Consider the following 18,229-nt stretch of genomic DNA (forward strand, 5'->3'; position numbering starts at 1 on the left):
CTAGCACCTTGCCCTTACCTTTGCATAAACTTGGGTATTTCTTTCCCCATACAGAACCTATTTTGGGATTTGCCTAGCATCAGCCTGAAGTTGACCGTGGCAAATTGCTTAATGAGGACAGTGTTTCTACCAAGCATTAAAAAAAAAAAAAAAGCATTTGAGAAGCTGACTAGCGAAGGCAGCTTTGGTGCGAAAAGAAAAGAAAGTAGAGGTCGCTCTTGAATGCAGCATGCAGAAGATGGAACAGATGAACCTTCTTGAAAGAAGCATTTGGGAAGCTAAATAGCGAAGGCAGTTTTGGTGCTTTAACAAATGTGAAATATTGGTTACTCAGTAATGAAGCCAAAAGAAAAGGCACCTTTCCCTGAAATGCACCCCTGGGACTCAAATGCTGGGCCCTTTGGGGAAAGAAACCAGGTAATTTGCTGGATGCGCCATTGAAAAGCCATGTGGGGGTGCCGGTTTTGCCGTCTCCAAAGTAGCAGTCGCTCTTGACTGCAGCCTGAAGGAAATGCAACCAGCGAGCCTGCATAGAAGAAAGGGTTCTGTACAGGCATAAAGAACCCTGAAAGGAACCCACCCGGGATTAGAACTCAGGACCCCACGGGGTTAACATGGGCTTTAAGCATTGCGCCACAGGAACCTAGACCTGCTGGGAAAGGTTCCGGATGACTGTCTTAACCCATTGTCCCCTTGTGCCTCTGCATTGACTGGCAGGGCTGGAAGTCCATCTTCTGCCTAATAAAGTCAATACCAACCTGAGGCCATTTCCTAAAAGAGCCTGCCTCAATAGCTCAGTCGGTAGAGCGCACGGCTCTGGTCGATAATCTGGTCCAAAAGGTTGTGGGTTTGATTCCCATTGGCAGATACCAATAATAAGAAATTCGTTTTGAACAGACTACTACAAAGTAGAAAATGAAAGCAAAGACATTACAGACTTCACTTGAGCAAGTTAGGCTATGGAGGCTGTCAGCCTGTGTATTTTTGTAGGATGAGAGAAGTAGATTTGCTCAGTGCTCCTACTCCATTGATTTGAATTCGATCAGCCTACGTGTGGTCACACACAGAAGAGCTGAAGCGGAGGTCAGTATGTGACCTCACACATGCTGATCAAATTAAAATCAATGGAGTAGGGGCACTGAGCAGATCTGCTTCTCTCAGCCTGCAAAAATACACAGGCTGACAACAGCCGTTAACGACAGTCTGTGTGCCCATAGCCTTAGCACTTATGTTTGTAAATGACCCCTAATAAGATGTTCTATATAGAAAATGGCAATGTAGGTTTTACATTTTAAAGTTAATCACAGCATGTGCCTGTATTTTCTTGTATACCATTGGCTGCTTCTATTTGTGTTGTAGCAAACTCAGTAGTTCTGTCATATTTTGTGGTTATTAATTTAGATCACAACAGCAGCCTCCCTGAAAATTTTTGTTTTTTCTAGCTGCAACAGATTTTCGCAAAACAGATGGAAACATTAGCGGAAGTACTGTAAACAAACCAAAGACCATCTCTGTATGTACTGAATATTTATTATAATTCAAACAGGATTTTTAAAAAGTTATATTACCATTTTTTCCCTCTTAAACAAAAATAATAATTTGTAGACATTTTGTCACACAATATAAATTTACATTTCACTAATGACTTATGATGAAGTCCATAAATTCAAAAACCAACCCCTAATTATTAAAAAAAAAAGTAACAAACCTGCAGAAAAGCAAGAGAAATTGTCCCAAATAATGAGGAAGCCGTGTTGATAGGGACAGCATGATAAGAATTTGTGCAGATTATGCTACAAAACAGGTTTATAAAGGAGGAAGTTACATTACTCGCTAAAGGCTTTAACAGTCTTGTCGTGTCTGCCTTTCTGTTCAGTGTAAAGGCAACATCACAATGTCAAACCACTGCCAGTGGTTAATGGTGCCTATTGCTAAGTTCCTTAAAGTACAAAATGAATGGTGAGCCTATTTGCTAGTTACCCTGGTGCCTTCAATTAGTATAAACTGATAAAGTTTGTACACTGGTTAACTGAAAGAGAATGTAATAAAGCAAAAACCAAAGATAAGGTTTACGTTCCATTAAAAGAATGCTATACCGGACACTAAACCGTCACCAATCGTGTACTGTTATACTGTCTAATAGAGAGGAAAAAATGGCTAAACACTTGTAGAATGAAAATGAGGCTCTATCTAACCACATGGTACCTGAAACAGGACCATATAAGCCCCTACAGAGTTACTGTAAAATGCAGGTGATTCAAAAGAGAGCAGGTCAGGGGCAGGAATGAACTGAACATACTTTTTCTGCAGGAAATAAGGCACAAGTCATTACATTTATAAACACTATAAACACAATGTTTTAACATGTAGAATGAACTTGCAATGCCTCATGCAGTTCTGTCATTAAGTAAAGCAGAAAAAGATGACAAAACAATAATCATTTTCATTCTTTTAGGAAAAAAGAACAATCACATTGCTCAATATTAGCTGCTCATCATTGTACCCTGATTAACCAAGAACTGACATTCATTAAAGTGATTCTTCTGTAATAATTGACAGATATATCTTCAAAGCAACATTAGTTTACTTCTTCCAGTCTAAGAACCCAGCCAGCTTCCACTGGGAATGCTCCTGGAGGTAATGCTGGCAGTGAGACAATTAATCCAAGATCAGGACTTTGTTTCCAGGTAAGATGTCCAGACAGCCCCAACAAAGTCACCTACAAAAAATGTACACATATCATCGACAAAACACTCACAGACACACCATTTGACTTAGATTAAAAGGCTTCTTCAATTTTGCCTAGGAGTAGACAAGTAAATTAACCTAGGTATTGTTCAACTTTAAGCAGCCCATCAAAATACTATCAGCAGATCAGCAAGATTTCAGCTGCTGTGTTGGTCTATCAGCATTGCAGCATGACAAGAAAAAAATATTGCTGCAGAACCGTACTTCATTACACTTTTAGATTCCGTAGTTTAACATAACTGCAGCTTCTCCTGGAAAAGTTGCATAACCCCATAGGACAGCCACAGTAGCTAACACTTCGGACTAAATCAAGATACACGAGGACACTGGAGTATAACTCCAAGCTAAGCTTAAAGGGCACCGATGATCAAAAAATTGTTGTGGGCCATTTGAGCCCGAGCTTGGGGGAAACAATGTTTCTTTCCTTTAAATGCCACCTGCGAGAGTGTAGCCATCCACACTGGGAGGAAGCTCCTCTACTGGAGTGCAAGCTTTATTAGCCTGTACCTCCAGTGGCAGAGAAACATGATGATAGGTGCCCTTTAAGGAAGGGGCTGATGGAGCACATCAAATTTGCATACAGGGATGAATGCAAATACTTACTGTAGTTTGTGATGTCGATTTGGGGGACTGCAACTTTAGTATATTATCCTCTGGCCAGGACATGAATATGCTGTAGACATTGTTACCTTTAGAGGTGTACCTAGGAAAAAAAAAATATTTACATGGAAAATACGATTCCACTGCAAAAGAAGAGCAGATTTCACAGAGATGCTCAAAGGAGAACTAAATCTTAAAAAACAAATATTGATAGAAATGCCCTAATTTTATATAATGAACTTAGTGCACTGGTCTAAATGTTCAGCAGCCCTATAAAAGCAATGATCCGGGTCTCCAAAATTCTTGGACTTTGTTATGCTATTTTCTGAGTGTCAGTCACAAACACACATGCCCGGCGTGCTCTGGACAGCTGTTCAGAAGTTTTGGAGTCTTCTAAAATCATCAAGTGGAAATGGAGGTTTACCTGTTTTAGAAGCTCGTTGTACAGTGATGATAATTAAATTATGATACAAATTTAATGGGTTTCTGAGCTGCCATGTAATAGGAATCTGAATCAACCTGTGACTTTTATATTCTATATATTGCAAGTCGGTTCCTAAGCTCAGGTAAGTGACAGGAGTGAATCAGCAAAATAGATGGGAAGCTGCTGTGGACATTTCATATACTGTAAACAGGCTGTGGTCACATTGGGCGGGAACAGAATCCCATAAAAAAACGTTTCTAGCCTAATTCCTTGTTAAGATTTAGTATTCCTTTAAATCTTCAACCAAAGTAAAACTCTGTTCCCACTTTGTTAACCCTTGTTAATATCTAAACCAATGTATGTTTGTTGTACAAAGCAACACAGGAGACTTCATGTGCCTATGGTCCCGATCTTTTCAGACTGACACTTTCTATATAATTAACAAATTCTAAGAATTTTGAAAAAGTACCCATATTTATAAATGCGCAAACATCTTGCTAACCTTCATAATTTATGATCTGGCTGACAGGTTTGCTCACATTACTGTTCTCTTGAAAAAGTCACAGGTAAGAATTTTTTTTTTGTTTGGTCACAAGATTATTTTGTACATCCCGAAAACATGTATATGTTTTTTTTGCAAAGTTGGCTTTGAAGGAAGAGTGTATTATTTTGTCACCACATATATTTTAACATTGTGTAAGGAAAATACATTATTTGCTCACATGACCTGCATAAAATTCTATGAAATTTTATATTCCCAGATATGCACAACAGCCTGGACTATGGAACATAGTCCAAATGCTGTTTTCTTTGATGGGTGGTTAAAATGTGCCAAATCTTTCCTGCCCCCCAGTACAGTATAAAATGTCCATTGCCTAAAAGCAACAGCGTTGGTGCTTGACAGTTGATTGGGGCCTGGGGAAAAAAAAAACAAAAACATAATATAGTTTTTAGCTGAAAGCAGCTGCCAGGCATCAGTGCTGGTAATTTCACCTTTTTACATGATGGGACATTTTTACACAATTGAAGTAGACAAATTTATGGCTGAGGATTGTTTTGGCATGCAGTATTTCTGCCCCATATGGCATGGGCATGAGGGTTATGAAGGCATAATTGTAATTTTTTTTAGCCTTCTAAAGAAAGTATATTCAGCTTCATTGCTGTGCTATATGTACATCCGTTTAAATGTTAGTGTTTGAGTGTAAATGGGCAATGTGAAGAATATAATAAAAGCAAAAACAAAAAAAGTTACCCAATGTTTTATGGGATATTTAGGCATTGCATGCAAAGCACTTACCAAAGGTTAACTGTGGAATTCTCTTTTTGCACACGCCAAGGTTTGGATGCATATATTGCTTCTCCATTAATTGTCAGCCACTTTCCTACAGCCAATAATCTTTCCTGAAAGATGGGCACTATAAGCCCCTCCTTACTGGGACCAACATTCAAGAGATAATTTCCTCCAAAGCTCACAGTTTCTACCAGTTCCTGCATAAAACAAATCAGATGAAAACCCTAAGTAATGTTATAGCAACAATGCAATGGTCAGAATTAATCTGCTATTAGGACACAAAACTCACCGAAATTATGTTTCTTTCATTCATTAACTGGTTGACTTGCATGTTACGCCTGTAGCCCCAGGAATATGTATCAACAGAGGTGCACTTTTCCCACTTGTGTGTTGGCAAAGTGCTGGGTGAAAACTTATCCACACAGTTGTAGTATCCTCCATGATAACATGAGCAATTACTGCCCCACCGATCATTTACCACAATATTGTCCTAGGAGCAATGTTATATATTAACGGACTATTAACTTCAAGGTAACTCTTTCCCTTACATGATCAGGCTTAATAAGCTGCAACTGCAAAATGTAACAGGGGTAAATAAACTAATTTTTAAAACTTACATTTTAGGAAAATGTTAAAATATAAGAGATGTCAGCAAGATAATGCACAGGTAATGCAAGAGAGCACTGACCCCTTGTGCTTATTTCCATTGAGCATTTGAAGAATACTTTGCTTTGACATTTTCCCTGATTTTTACATTTTCTCAGTCACTTGAAAAAAAATAAAATCAAAGTTCTACTGTATTAAAATAAAAAACTACCGTGTGTTATTCAAGTTTGAAGTGCCTAATTTAGGGCATGCGATAAAGCTCCAGTTATGACGACAACAAAAAAATGGGCCTGTCTGTAAAACATACAACAATGGAAAGTTGTGGAGTAGTACCTTGACAGGACTGTCATTGTAGAGCCAAGCCAGAAAGTCAGTAGAATTCCAGTAGGTGTCAGGTGACTCCCAGTCTCCATCTGACCAGATCAGATCTGGTTTATATCTGAGCAAAAAAAGAAAAGGAAATAACTTTAGCATTTGTCTCTCTTCATTCTCGTTAATGCAGGAGTAGGAAAAGCTCTAACACATCTGCTAGAAAAGGGAGTCCCCCCTTAAAGATATATTGAATCTGTCAATCAAAATCTGACACCCAACTCCTGCAAGAATACAGAATGAAAAGAAACAGATGCTGAGTGTAAGGATGTGAAAAAGGTACAGAATAGTTAATTGAATATATCTAGAAAGTTACTTATTTCAGTATGATAAGCTTATATTAAATTTTCATTTTTGCATTAGTTCCCCATTAACAGAAGTATTCTTCTATAGTATCAAGTATCTGAAAATGCTCCTTTTTTATGATTTAGCATTTAAACGTTCAACAAGTAATTTGAACAACTAATACAGGTATGGGATCAATTATCCAGAATGCATGGGACCTGGGGCTTTCCAAATAAGGGGTGTTTCCATAATTTGAATCTCTATACCTCATGTTTACTAAAAATAAATTAAACATTAAATAAACCCAAGATGACAGAATTAATTATATCTTAGGACCAAATACAAGGTACTGTCTTATTATAACAGAGAAAAAGGAAATCATTTGTAAAAAAAAAAAAAAAAAATTAATTATGTAATTAAAATAGAGTTAATAGGAGATGGCCTTTCCATAATTCTAAGCATCCTGGATAAGTGGTTCCTGGATAACTGATCCCGTAACTGTACTGAAATTGATCTTACAAAAAAAAAAAATAAAGCCGTTAAAATCACAGAAAATGTACAATTAACGAGAGAGTTGCTTAGAGATAATTCCAACCAATACAACATACATTTGGGGGGTTTCAATCCTTTTAAAGGGGGAGCAACAAACATTACCGGCTAAAATGAAAAAAGGGAGTGGTCTCTAAAGCCCTCAGTTCTGGGTAGTGAGATACTGTGTAGTATATCCTTTACACTAGGTAAGGACAAGACAGCCGTGACTTGCTACAGCTCAGATTATATTATATAGACTGCTGCTACCAATAACAGCAAATCATAAAATCATCACTCTACTCATATGCCTTTTTGAATGTCTAGTAAGGCAGATGTAGTGCTATGATGGGATAGACATTATCTGTAATAAAAGCTGCCAGTGATTTGGCATAATCCAGACAAGTGTGGATTTCTGCTATGAACCAGAACTTCAAATTGAGGAAGAAAAGTCCCTTGAGAGCTTTGTGTCACATGAGCAACTTAACCAGACAGTGTAACAAAGGGTGTTGTTCAGTGGTCTTACCTGTTAACCAAGTCATAGAGCTCAGGCATTGTCTTTGAAAAAACAAAATACTGTGTTTTGAATCCATTTTGTTTGTCTAGTAGATAAAGTGGGTGAAACCATTCCAATAATGAGTGGTACAAACCAACGCTTATGTTCCTAGAATGTAAGCAAGAACATTTTACAAGAATGCTACAACAAAAAATTGATTACTTTGATAAGTTTTACACTAAATATTTTAGTGACAAACCGTTTTCTTAATGCATTGCTGAAGTCTCCCACCAGGTCACGGTGTGGCCCAACATCTACTGCATTCCAGTTCCAAGACACCGGAGAGCCCCAGTTTGTGAAACCTTCATGGTGCTTGGTGGTCAGGACAACATACCTAAACAAAGTAATGCAAATTCAGATACTGCCCAAAAGTCGTCACAGAACTGGAAATTGCCTGTACACATATCATTATATTTGATGGGTCTCTTGTCTGAGATCAATACCTATCTTTACTACCATGGCATCTTGTACAATTACCTATTCCAACATTTCTGAGACATTGGGATCTTACTCAAGGATAATGCAATAGCTATAATTCAAAAGTTTCCAAAAAAAAAACCCTTTCCAAAATGGTACCAAGTGATATCATATGTCAGTGATAATGTCTTAAAAGGACTTGTAACATAATCTTCAATTTGCTTCCTTGTGAAGTGAATCATATGTTTTTGTAATTTTTTTCAGATCTAGCACACTTGTCTTACAGAAACTCAGCAGGCTACAGGAAAGTAAAATTAATAGGAGGAATTTCAGTCCCTTGGCTTTTTTTTTTTTTTTTGTCAGATCCTAATCTAGATTGACTGAATTAAGCAGAAAGTCCCAGGAAATACGGTATGCAGAAAAGTAGCTATACATTTTCATTCATCCTCATCTTCTTTATTGAAAACGACAAGTTTAGTATGCATCTTTAAAGTCTCTTACCAAGCTTTATTTCCAGGAGAGTTATATAATAACACAGATGACAAAAAAAAGCCCCAGCCCAGTATCTTTAGTAATTTACCAGAAGTTAGCATTCTGTAGTTTTAGGGGCAGATTATCAAAATGTGAGATCAGAGCTCAAAACAGAATAATTCATCCACTGTATATTCATTCCTACCGTAATTTTTTTTTGGAATCATATTTATCAATGGGTGAAAGTTAGAGTTCATAAATACACTTCTAAAAATCCCACTGGAATGAATAGAAAGGTGAATTTTTTTGTGGTAAACTCTAATCTCACATATTGATAAATCTGCTCCTAAATTTTTATGGTCTGCTCTGGAATTAGCCTAAAATCCGGGAAATTCAGGGAAAAAAAACCGTATGGTTCGGATTTTCACTCAATTTTATTGAGTTTTCCCTGATCTGATTAAATCAAGCTTTTTTTAATAATAAATAAGGTCAAATCATGCATTCTAGTTTGGTCGGACTCAGAGCCTGATTTCCTTTCCAGCCTCCGCCCCAATTCCGTGCAGTCCTAGCTCCCCTGGGCCGCGCAGTCCTAGTCCCTGCCAGGGCAGGAACTAGGGTTAGGCAGAGAAGGCATGTGCCTGGTGCCCCCCAGCTGCTCCGTTGCCTACCCCTTGTCCAGTCCCGTCTCTCCCTGACTGTGGGTGGTATTTTTTGCGCAAATGCGCTCACACCATTTTGCGCATGCGCTCGAGCTCAGTTTCGCGCATGCGTAATTAAGAGCACACTCAGCCGGCACCGTGGCTGGCCAGGTTGCCTAGGGCGCCTGGCCAGATTGGCCCGGCTCTGGTGCCTGCACTGCCCCCCTCCCACATGAGCTGGGGGCAGCATGCCGCCCTAGGTCCAGGCCATAAATCCGTGCCTGGTCTGACTTTTTTTAAATATCATAAAATTTCAGATTTTCATTAAAAAAAACCCTAAAAGCAGAGTTCCCCATTTGATAAATACGCTTCTAAAAATCCCATAGGAATGCATAGAACTTGGATGACTTTTATGCATTAAAGTTTAAACAAACATTTTGATAAATCTGCCCCTTTGTGCGTTAATGATGAAAAGAAATATCGGACACAAAAAATGCTGGTTTTTTTCACTATATAACTGTTTAGGATTTCTTTTTGTTTTAATACCACAGGGTTTATAAAAGAATATAACAAGTAAATTTACAGCCTGTGTTTCAACACATAAATATAGGGGTCAAGGTAACATTAAAAAAAACCCAACAAAACAAAAAACAGTGGTTGAGATGGTGAATAGGCAGATACAGTTTTCAAACAGGTCGGGTGAGTAAACATTATCCATAGCTTATTCATATGACACGATTTATGCAGTTTTTTGGTAGATGTATGGACAGCTTTATTGCTAAAGGTATCCTCAGTTATTGCTTTCCACCACCACTCCCCCCCCCCAAAATAAAAAAAAAAGCCTCATGGCAAAAAGGGGGTTCTACATTTCTAGATTCCTACATCTACATTAGCATCGGCAGGAGGTTAGATGGCTGAGGAGATTTATCTCTGGTGACTAATGTCAAGATGTGCTATTGCACTTAGATTGAGATCTGTTAGCACTCTACACCTATTTACTGGATAAACCAAAAGCATGTTCATTTTTATATGCTTTTGTTCTTTCCACACATCACTCGGCATGGAACAATCCAAACAGGAAGTTAAACATTGGAACAAAAAAAAAAATCTTTAAAATGAAGGTGTTGAGACATTTTGGAATACTGGTGATGAAACAAATTTAGGAGTGACTAATGCCTAGTGTTCATTCTGCTCTCAAACCACTCCAGGTCTTACACATTGGCTAAAAATACTGATTAATTTGCAGCAATTTGAATCTTAGAAGGGGAAAAAAAAACAAACAAATGTACAAATATTTCTGACTGGATTATAGCTTTACATTAATGTTGCCAAATTCTTACCAAAAATACTTTATACATATATCAGTCATGATAAAGAAGGTCTTGGCATGTTACCAACAATCCACCTGCAACATGACTTGAATGAATATGATAGGTTTAACATATGCTCATTATGAGCAAAAACAGATTCATGTATTTAACCTCTGGGGTTATAAGGTATTACAGATTTATAAAACTATATCAGTTACCAACAGGCGCTAGCTAATATTTTTCCTGAGACATAAACTGGAGCTCATTTACTACAGTATATTGGGCCAGCCTGTTGGCCTGCCCTAGTGTCAGCCGACTTACTGACCTGCCACTCATTTGCGGTGGATGGCAAGGGGTGGAAGAAGTTGATCCATACAGCAGACTCCAATACTGCCAGGGCTCTCCTCTTTGCCCAGTGTCTTGGGGTTTGCTTTATGATAGTTACGCCAGTGTCAACCAATGAGTCTTCAACAGTTCTTATTGGCTAAGACAACAAGCACTAAACACTTTGCCTGTCCCAAGGCCTTTATTTATGTGCTTATTTATTTATGATTTATTTATATAGTGCCCACGCACAATATGTGGTGCTTTACCAAGGTTGTATGTTCACATCAGTTGCTGCCCAAATGTATCTTATAATCTAATTCTGTATTACATTCACACATTTATACACACTAGGGCCAAATTCACCAGGAGGCAACTAACCTGCTTGTACGGTTTTACAACATAGGAAAAAAAAAACCAAAAAGGGAGAACATACAAACTCTCTGTAGGTGTTGTTCAGGGAGGAATTTCTCTGAGGGCCCAAGCAATACAAGACAAAGATGATAACCAGTAACTCACCATGCCACTTTGTACTGTGCAAAGGTTTTACACCACATATCTGCAATGAACTCATGGATCTAAATTTCTGCAGATGGACTTCATTACAACCATGCTAACATAAAATGGTGCAAGTATTATGTACACCAATCAACTATAGACTCAAGGCTTTAAGAGGTCTACAAAACTACAAACTTGTAGCTGAGTTTTGGCTTCTCATGATGCATTGCAAATAAGTAGCAAGGTGCAACTGAAACAAATCCAGGACTCTTGACTCTACTTGTTAAAGGGGTGGTTCACCTTAAAGCTAACTTTGAGTATGTTATAGAATGTCTAATTCTAAGCAACTTTTCCATTGGACTTTTTTTCTTTCTTATAGTTTTTGAACTCTATGCCTTCTTCTTCAGACTCTCTTTCCAGCTTGCAAAAGGGGGTCACTGACCCCATATAAAAAACAAATGCTCTGTAAGGCTACAAATGTATTGTTATTGCTCCTTTTTATTACTCCTCTTTCTATTCAGGCCCTCTTCTATTCATATTACAGTCTGTTCAAATCAATGCATGGTTGCTAGGGTAATTTTGACCCTAGCAACCAGATTGCTGAAACTGAAGAACTGCTGAATAAAAAGCTAAAATTACTCAAAACCCACAAATAAAAAAAGAAAACCAACTACAAATTTTATCAGAATATCACTCTCTACATCATACTAAAAGTTAATGTAAAGATGAACAACTCCTTTAAATAAAGCCTGTGCAGGATGCAGTAAAGTCATGCTACATGTCTGCTGAAACTTCAAAGCACTAAGACATGAATATCTTATTTACTCCCTACATCATTAACATGGCTATGCAGAACAACAACAATACTTCCTCTTTACAAAATTATTTTTCACTGACATTTGTTTTCTTTCCACAAATGTCAAAACAAATGTGCTCATGAAATAAACTTGTATTTCAGTAAAAGAGTGGGCAACAAACCATCATTATGGACGGATGAATAATGAATAGGACTAAATCAGGAGACAAATCAATCTAATTCATAGTGGTTTCACAGGGTGCTCTTAATTATCAATACCAATATCAATTGCTTGATCAAGCAAAAAAATATATATATATTTTAAAACATATAAACATTACTATACCCTACTACTGTTCATGATTCAATAGGACAGACCAGTTTCTTTATAAGTCTGAGATACCGAATCCCTATGGACAATGAGATGGCTAAATATGTCTGCATTCACACTGTGGTGTGGGCCCTCTAACAGAGGTTGCTGAAGCTTGCTTGGCAATGAAAAAGGTAGCTTTATTTCTTTAAAGCAGAAGGAAAAGTATTACACAGCTCAATTTCAGCATGGCATCAGAACAGCAGAGCAGTTTCTCTAGGTCTTTCCTTGAAGAGAGCCAACATCAGACAGAGTCTTGCTGACTGGGAGCGGCCTTTTATACCCAAGGCTCCCAGAATGCTTTGTGGTTCTGTGACATCATACATCTCATATTAAACAAAATGTTACATTTTAACAATATTTGCAATTTCTACATGTACATTTACATATAAGCCTTCATAGATTACAACAGGGGTCCCCAACCTTTTTTACCCGAGCCACATTCAAATGTAAATAGATTTGGGGAGCAACACAAGCATGAAAAAGTCCCTTGGGGTAACAAATAAGGGCTGTGATTGGCTATTTGGTAGCTCCTATGTGGACTGGTAGCCTACAAGAGGCTCTACTTGGCACTATACTTTGTTATTATGCAATTAAAACTTGCTTCCAAGCCTGGAATTCAAAAATAAGCTCCTGCTTTGAGGACCCTGAGAGCAACATCCAAGAGGTAGGAGAGCAACATGTTGCTCACGAGCTACTGGTTGGGGATCACTGGATTACATCATAAAAAGGGTAAAAAGAAACTCACATTTAAACAAAGTTTGAAATCCAAGCTGTGAAATGTCTGTGCACAGCTGACAACAATCAGACTACATCCATGTGTTTCACCAAACCCTGTGCAGACTGATCAACTTGGGAAACTCAGGTAAGTATTTTAAACTTTAAATGTTAAAGTTTGAACTCATATATAAAGGGTATATTTTAGTGGCAAGTTGCTTTTTGAAGAGGAAAAACTAATGTTTAAATGTTCTAACTTTATAGAGCTGCAAACAGACTGCTTTCACATGGCTTTTAACCCTGTTGTTGCCATGTTGAACACAGGAGAAAAAATATGTTTCAAGGCTGAGAATGGTGTAGGACAGACACAAGAAATAATGAAAGACAGATTAAGAAAGAGAGTTTGCGCTGGCCAGCAGAGGTAGAAAAGACAGAGAAGAAAGTAAGGAAGTACTGTCCTCCACACATATCTCAACAACAAAAAAAAGAAAAATGTATTTAAGTGACATAACTCTGTCACACACACAATCCATTTTTGGATTATCCCCACCAGTCAGTGATAGCAACCCCGTTTCACCCTTGCCTCTGACTATTGTTGAGGTGTGTCAGTACTATAAAGGCTCAAACACATGATCAAAATAGAAAGTCAAAAACAAGGTGTGACCAGGAAGTTTTGAGTTACAAGATCACATGCTAAGACTCTAAACAATGGAGAACAATATAACCTATTGCATTTTGCCTGTCACTGCTCAAGTGGGATGCAGCAGCCATTAAAATTACCTATATCCAGAAGTTTATATAACTCTTACACCCCATTCATCACAAATTAACACTGCAAAGATACAGGACAGTAAAGGATTTTAAAAGAGGAAAACCACCATTTATTTTCCCAGAATGTACAATATTTTCTGTACCTGGATAAAATGCATATTTGCTGTTTATTCAAAGCATTAAGGCTAATGCCCTAGAACCACACACATCATCTGTTGTGAGGTACGTTGTACCCTGCCCCAGTTAGCTAAACATTTGGTCATTATCAATTTCGATGAGAACAAAGAGGCTAAATAGATGGAATAATAGATTATAGTATGTAAAGAAAAGAGACTAGAAGAATAGAGGTTGATTGAGGAGAGGAAGAAAATATTACTGAGAGTGGGCCCCTGGTATAAGGTTTTGGGGTGGGCCCCTGGTGTCCCAGTCCGACAGTGTGTAGGGGCCCCTGAGGTAGCAGTCCCAGTGAGCCCAGGACCCCCAGTCCGACACTGGCCATATAATGTTTCATATTTGCCATTTTGGACTGGGTTTTTTTTGCCTTCCTCTGGATCAACTAGCAGTTAAGCAAGTAAAAAAAAAATAATTAAAAACAAAAGAGTTAAAAGGTTAACCTTGATGGACGTGTGTCTTTTTTCAACCTAACTTACACTATATATATATATATATATATATATATATATATATATATATATATATATATATATATATATATATATATATATATATATATATATCAAAGAAGTCCAGACAACTTGCTTGTGCATCAAGAAAAAACTTTTATCAAGCAAGTAATGAGTACAACATTGCTTGATAAAGAAGCGGGAGCTTCGAAACGTTGTACTCATTACTTGCTTGATAAAAGTTTTTTCTTGATGCACAAGCAAGTTGTCTGGGCTTCTTTGATATATATATAATTTGTCCTTTGGACTAGGTCACAGACCAGGGTTAATCTCCACTCCATTTTGTTGATATATATATATATATATATATATATATATATATATATATATATATATATATATCCTTGAGAAAGGGCCCCATGTGGGTCTGAAACGTCGGATTGAGATGTAAACTTGTTTTAAAAATAAAAGCAACTTTTTTCACTTCAACTACAGTGAGTGCTGATCCCCCTTTTAATATACAAGTCATTTGATCTTGCACCACTGGAATTGCCATGATTTGAGTGCGGGTACTGTGGGACTATATATATAATGAATAAAGTACCCCCTCTTGTAAAATATAAGGATATTATAAGTTACCAGAGAAATGCCTGATAACCAAGATATTTTTTGTCATAAAAATGCATATTTGAGTGTTTTCTGTCCAAGAGCGGCCAGTCGCAAGCGGTGTAATAAATACTCGGTTGCAATGGATAGGGGAGTCCAGACACAATTCAAGAAGGCGAGTGGCACAATACAAAGGGGAATTGGGAATATACAATTTGCAGTACCCCAGGCAACTTAAACTATTAGTGTATAAGAGCTGGTCATTGCAATTTGGATATTCCATTGCTTCCCATTGTACAGGGTGTAATAAAAGTTAGAGAACTAATTGTGTATATAGTCTGACAACAAGCAAGTAAATGGCAATTACCAGGCTGGGCAGTTTAGCTAGGCACCATGCTTGTTCGTGGCTTTAAAAAAAAAAAAAGCACATTTTAAGCATAGGATGGAACACAGAGTCTGACCCAGTTCTGCCAATATCTGGTTAAAAACTTACTTGGCCCCGGCGGCTTGAAAGAGTTGCGCCCAAGCGTCCGGGTCGTAAAACTCTGCAGTGAACTGAGCGGCAAAGTCTGCATAGGTAAAGCCCGGCCGGTAGTTGCGCTCCATGAACTTGACATAGGAATCCGAGCGCTCGTGCTGCCAGTTCCACCAGAACCACTCGCTGCCAAAGGAGGGCACTGAAAACACCCCCCAGTGCAGGAATATCCCGAACTTGGCCTCATCGAACCAAGGGGGGAGCGGCCGAGCGTCTATAGACTCCCAGTTAGGAGCGTAACGCGAGGAGCCTAAATGCAGAATAGCGGCCAGAGCGCAAAGAAAAAGTAAAGCACAGGTGAGAGAGCTCTTTGCAGCAACCATTGTTACCACCGGCATAAACTGTATACACCTGACACTATCATGGGACTGGAACTAGTTAAGAGACCACGCCCATTAAGGCACGGCCGCCTAGCAACAGCTTCCAATCGCCTCACTCTGTGACGGCTTCTAGTGCTGCTGCTGGGGGAACGCAATTAATGGTGCAACAACGTGAAAGAAACGAATATTACGCGATTATCCCATACATTAGGGCGGCCATCCCTCTCCGCTCAGTAGCGTACAAGCGCATTACCCGTCCTGTTACAACTCAAATACAGATTTATTGGCTATCCGCTCTGACATTGTATAGTGCGCATGTGCGATTGGTCATGGTTTGGGGAAGGATGTTATTGTATGTCTTCCTTCTTCAGCCATAGGTACTCGCTTTTCCTCATCCAGAAACGCTCTTAAAGGGGTGGTTCACCTTCAAATGAACTTTTAGCATGTCATAGAATGACCAGTTCTTCGCGTTCATTATTTATTTTTATAGTTTTTTTTAATTATTTGCCTTCTGACTCTTTCCAGCTTTAAAATGGGGGGCACTGACCCTCATCAAAAAACAGATGCTCTGCAAGGCTACAAATGTATTGCTTTTGCTACTTTTATTACTCATCTTTCTATTTAGGTCCTCTCCTATTCATACTCTAGTCACTTATTCAAATCAATGCATGGTTGCTAGGGTAATTTCGCCCCTTGCAAACTGGAGGCAACAGGGTGACGATCCATCGTGCGGCGCTCGATTTCTCCTCCCTGGCTATCTCCTATAGAAGGCGAGGAGGCGAAATCGAGCGCCGCACAATGGATCGTCGCCCTGTCACTTTTCTGAAGAGGAGCGCAAGAGGAGTATCAGTAAGTTATTTCTTAATAAAGACTTTGTGAAATTAAAGTTAAATGTTTCTAGGTGGGTTTTTTTTTCGTTATGCACAAACTAATTTTTTTAAAAAAAAAACATTTTTGTTACTGGTCCTTTAAGTCCTGGTGTGACATGAGTGGTGCAGAGCCTGTCTATCACAGAGCATACTCTATGACTAATCATGAACGAGATTAAGCTGGTGATACAACAAGAGATATGCAAAATGAATGATAATTTGTGCATATATGCTGCCCTGCTGATACTGACTGATGTATGTGTAACATGTACCATGCTTATCAGTCAGTTCAGGGATTAAGCAAGTTTGAAAATGTATCTGTTGATGCAGTTTCTACACTATCCTGTTCATAGCCCAGAGGGCAGTTTTAGCCCTAGTGAATTAACCTGTCTCATAAAGCTATCATAGTAAAGGAGAATATTTATTCTCTCATTTAAAGGCTGGAAGTGTGGTGAGTTCAATCACTGGTGGTATCTGGCCTGGCTGGCCATAGATGTGCAGATATAATATTCGTTTCATACAAAATAATAGTCCCGAGAATTTTTGTACCGAATGGCCATTTAGTCAATCCGTCAGGTTAGAAAAATTCTGTTGGATAATGATAATATCTCTGCCTGTTTTGCCTGTATTGCCTACCTGATGATATCCATAGGTAATCAGGACTGGAATTGCTGCAGGGCCACAAAGGCCCAGGTCTAGGGTGGCACCACCCAGCTGCACTTTGTAATTTTGCTCTTATGCGGAGCACTAGGGACTATGTGTCCCCGTGCTCCGGCTGTAGGTAAAAAGATTGTGCATGTGCACGTTCCAGGGGTCAACAGAGGACTCCAGGCGCCCCAAGAAGAAATCCGGCCCTTTGGTTGTCACTACTATTTCTGGGACATAACTTTCGTACTGTTGTTGTCTGTCAATTAATGGAACGTCTCTGATTTGTTGATTTATTATTTTTCCTACTTAAGCCTACAATTTAAATCTGAATGGTTGATAGATGAACGTTTTTCATACAAAGAATAACATTTGAATGTCTATGGCCATCTTTATTCTGTCACAACCAAGTGCATCTAGAGATGGTCTTTCTAGGAACAGTCTTCAATAACCAAGACTCTCTGTGGCTACACATTGACAAATACATATGTAGTGATTTTGATAAATCCCATTAAAGGCTTCATTTTAAAGGGATACTATCATAAGAAAACATGTTTTTTGTCAAAATGCATCAGTTAATAGTACTTTCCCCAGCAGAATTCTGCACTGAAATCCGTTTCCCAAAAGAGCAAATAGATTTTTGTATAATTAAGGCTTCATTTTAAAGGGATACTGTCATGGAAAAACGTGCTTTTTGTCAAAATGCATCAGTTAATAGTACTGCTCCAGCAGAATTCTGCACTGAAATCTGTTTCCAAAAGAGCAAACAGATTTTTGTATAATTAATTTTGAAATCTTACATGGGGCTAGACATATTGTCTGTTTCCCAGCTGCCCCAGTCATGTGACATGCTCTCATAAACTATCACTCCAACTGTATTGCAAGTTGGAGTGATATCACCCACCTCCCCTT

General features: G+C 38.4%; 1 protein-coding gene across 1 annotated transcript; it reads right to left on the bottom strand.

The window, feature by feature from the left end:
• Positions 1-1,512: 1,512 nt before the first annotated feature.
• fuca1.L (alpha-L-fucosidase 1 L homeolog) lies at positions 1,513-15,828 on the bottom strand. The gene is given in 8 exon segments (NM_001113426.1): positions 1,513-2,719; positions 3,352-3,451; positions 5,070-5,260; positions 5,353-5,553; positions 6,003-6,108; positions 7,378-7,515; positions 7,607-7,741; positions 15,442-15,828. Coding segments are annotated over 8 exon segments (1,392 nt in total). The 5' UTR covers positions 15,822-15,828; the 3' UTR covers positions 1,513-2,578.
• Between the last annotated feature and the right edge of the window lie 2,401 nt (positions 15,829-18,229).

Source organism: Xenopus laevis, chromosome 2L, assembly GCF_017654675.1.
Source record: "Xenopus laevis strain J_2021 chromosome 2L, Xenopus_laevis_v10.1, whole genome shotgun sequence".
In the NCBI taxonomy this organism is placed as follows: Eukaryota; Metazoa; Chordata; class Amphibia; order Anura; family Pipidae; genus Xenopus; species Xenopus laevis.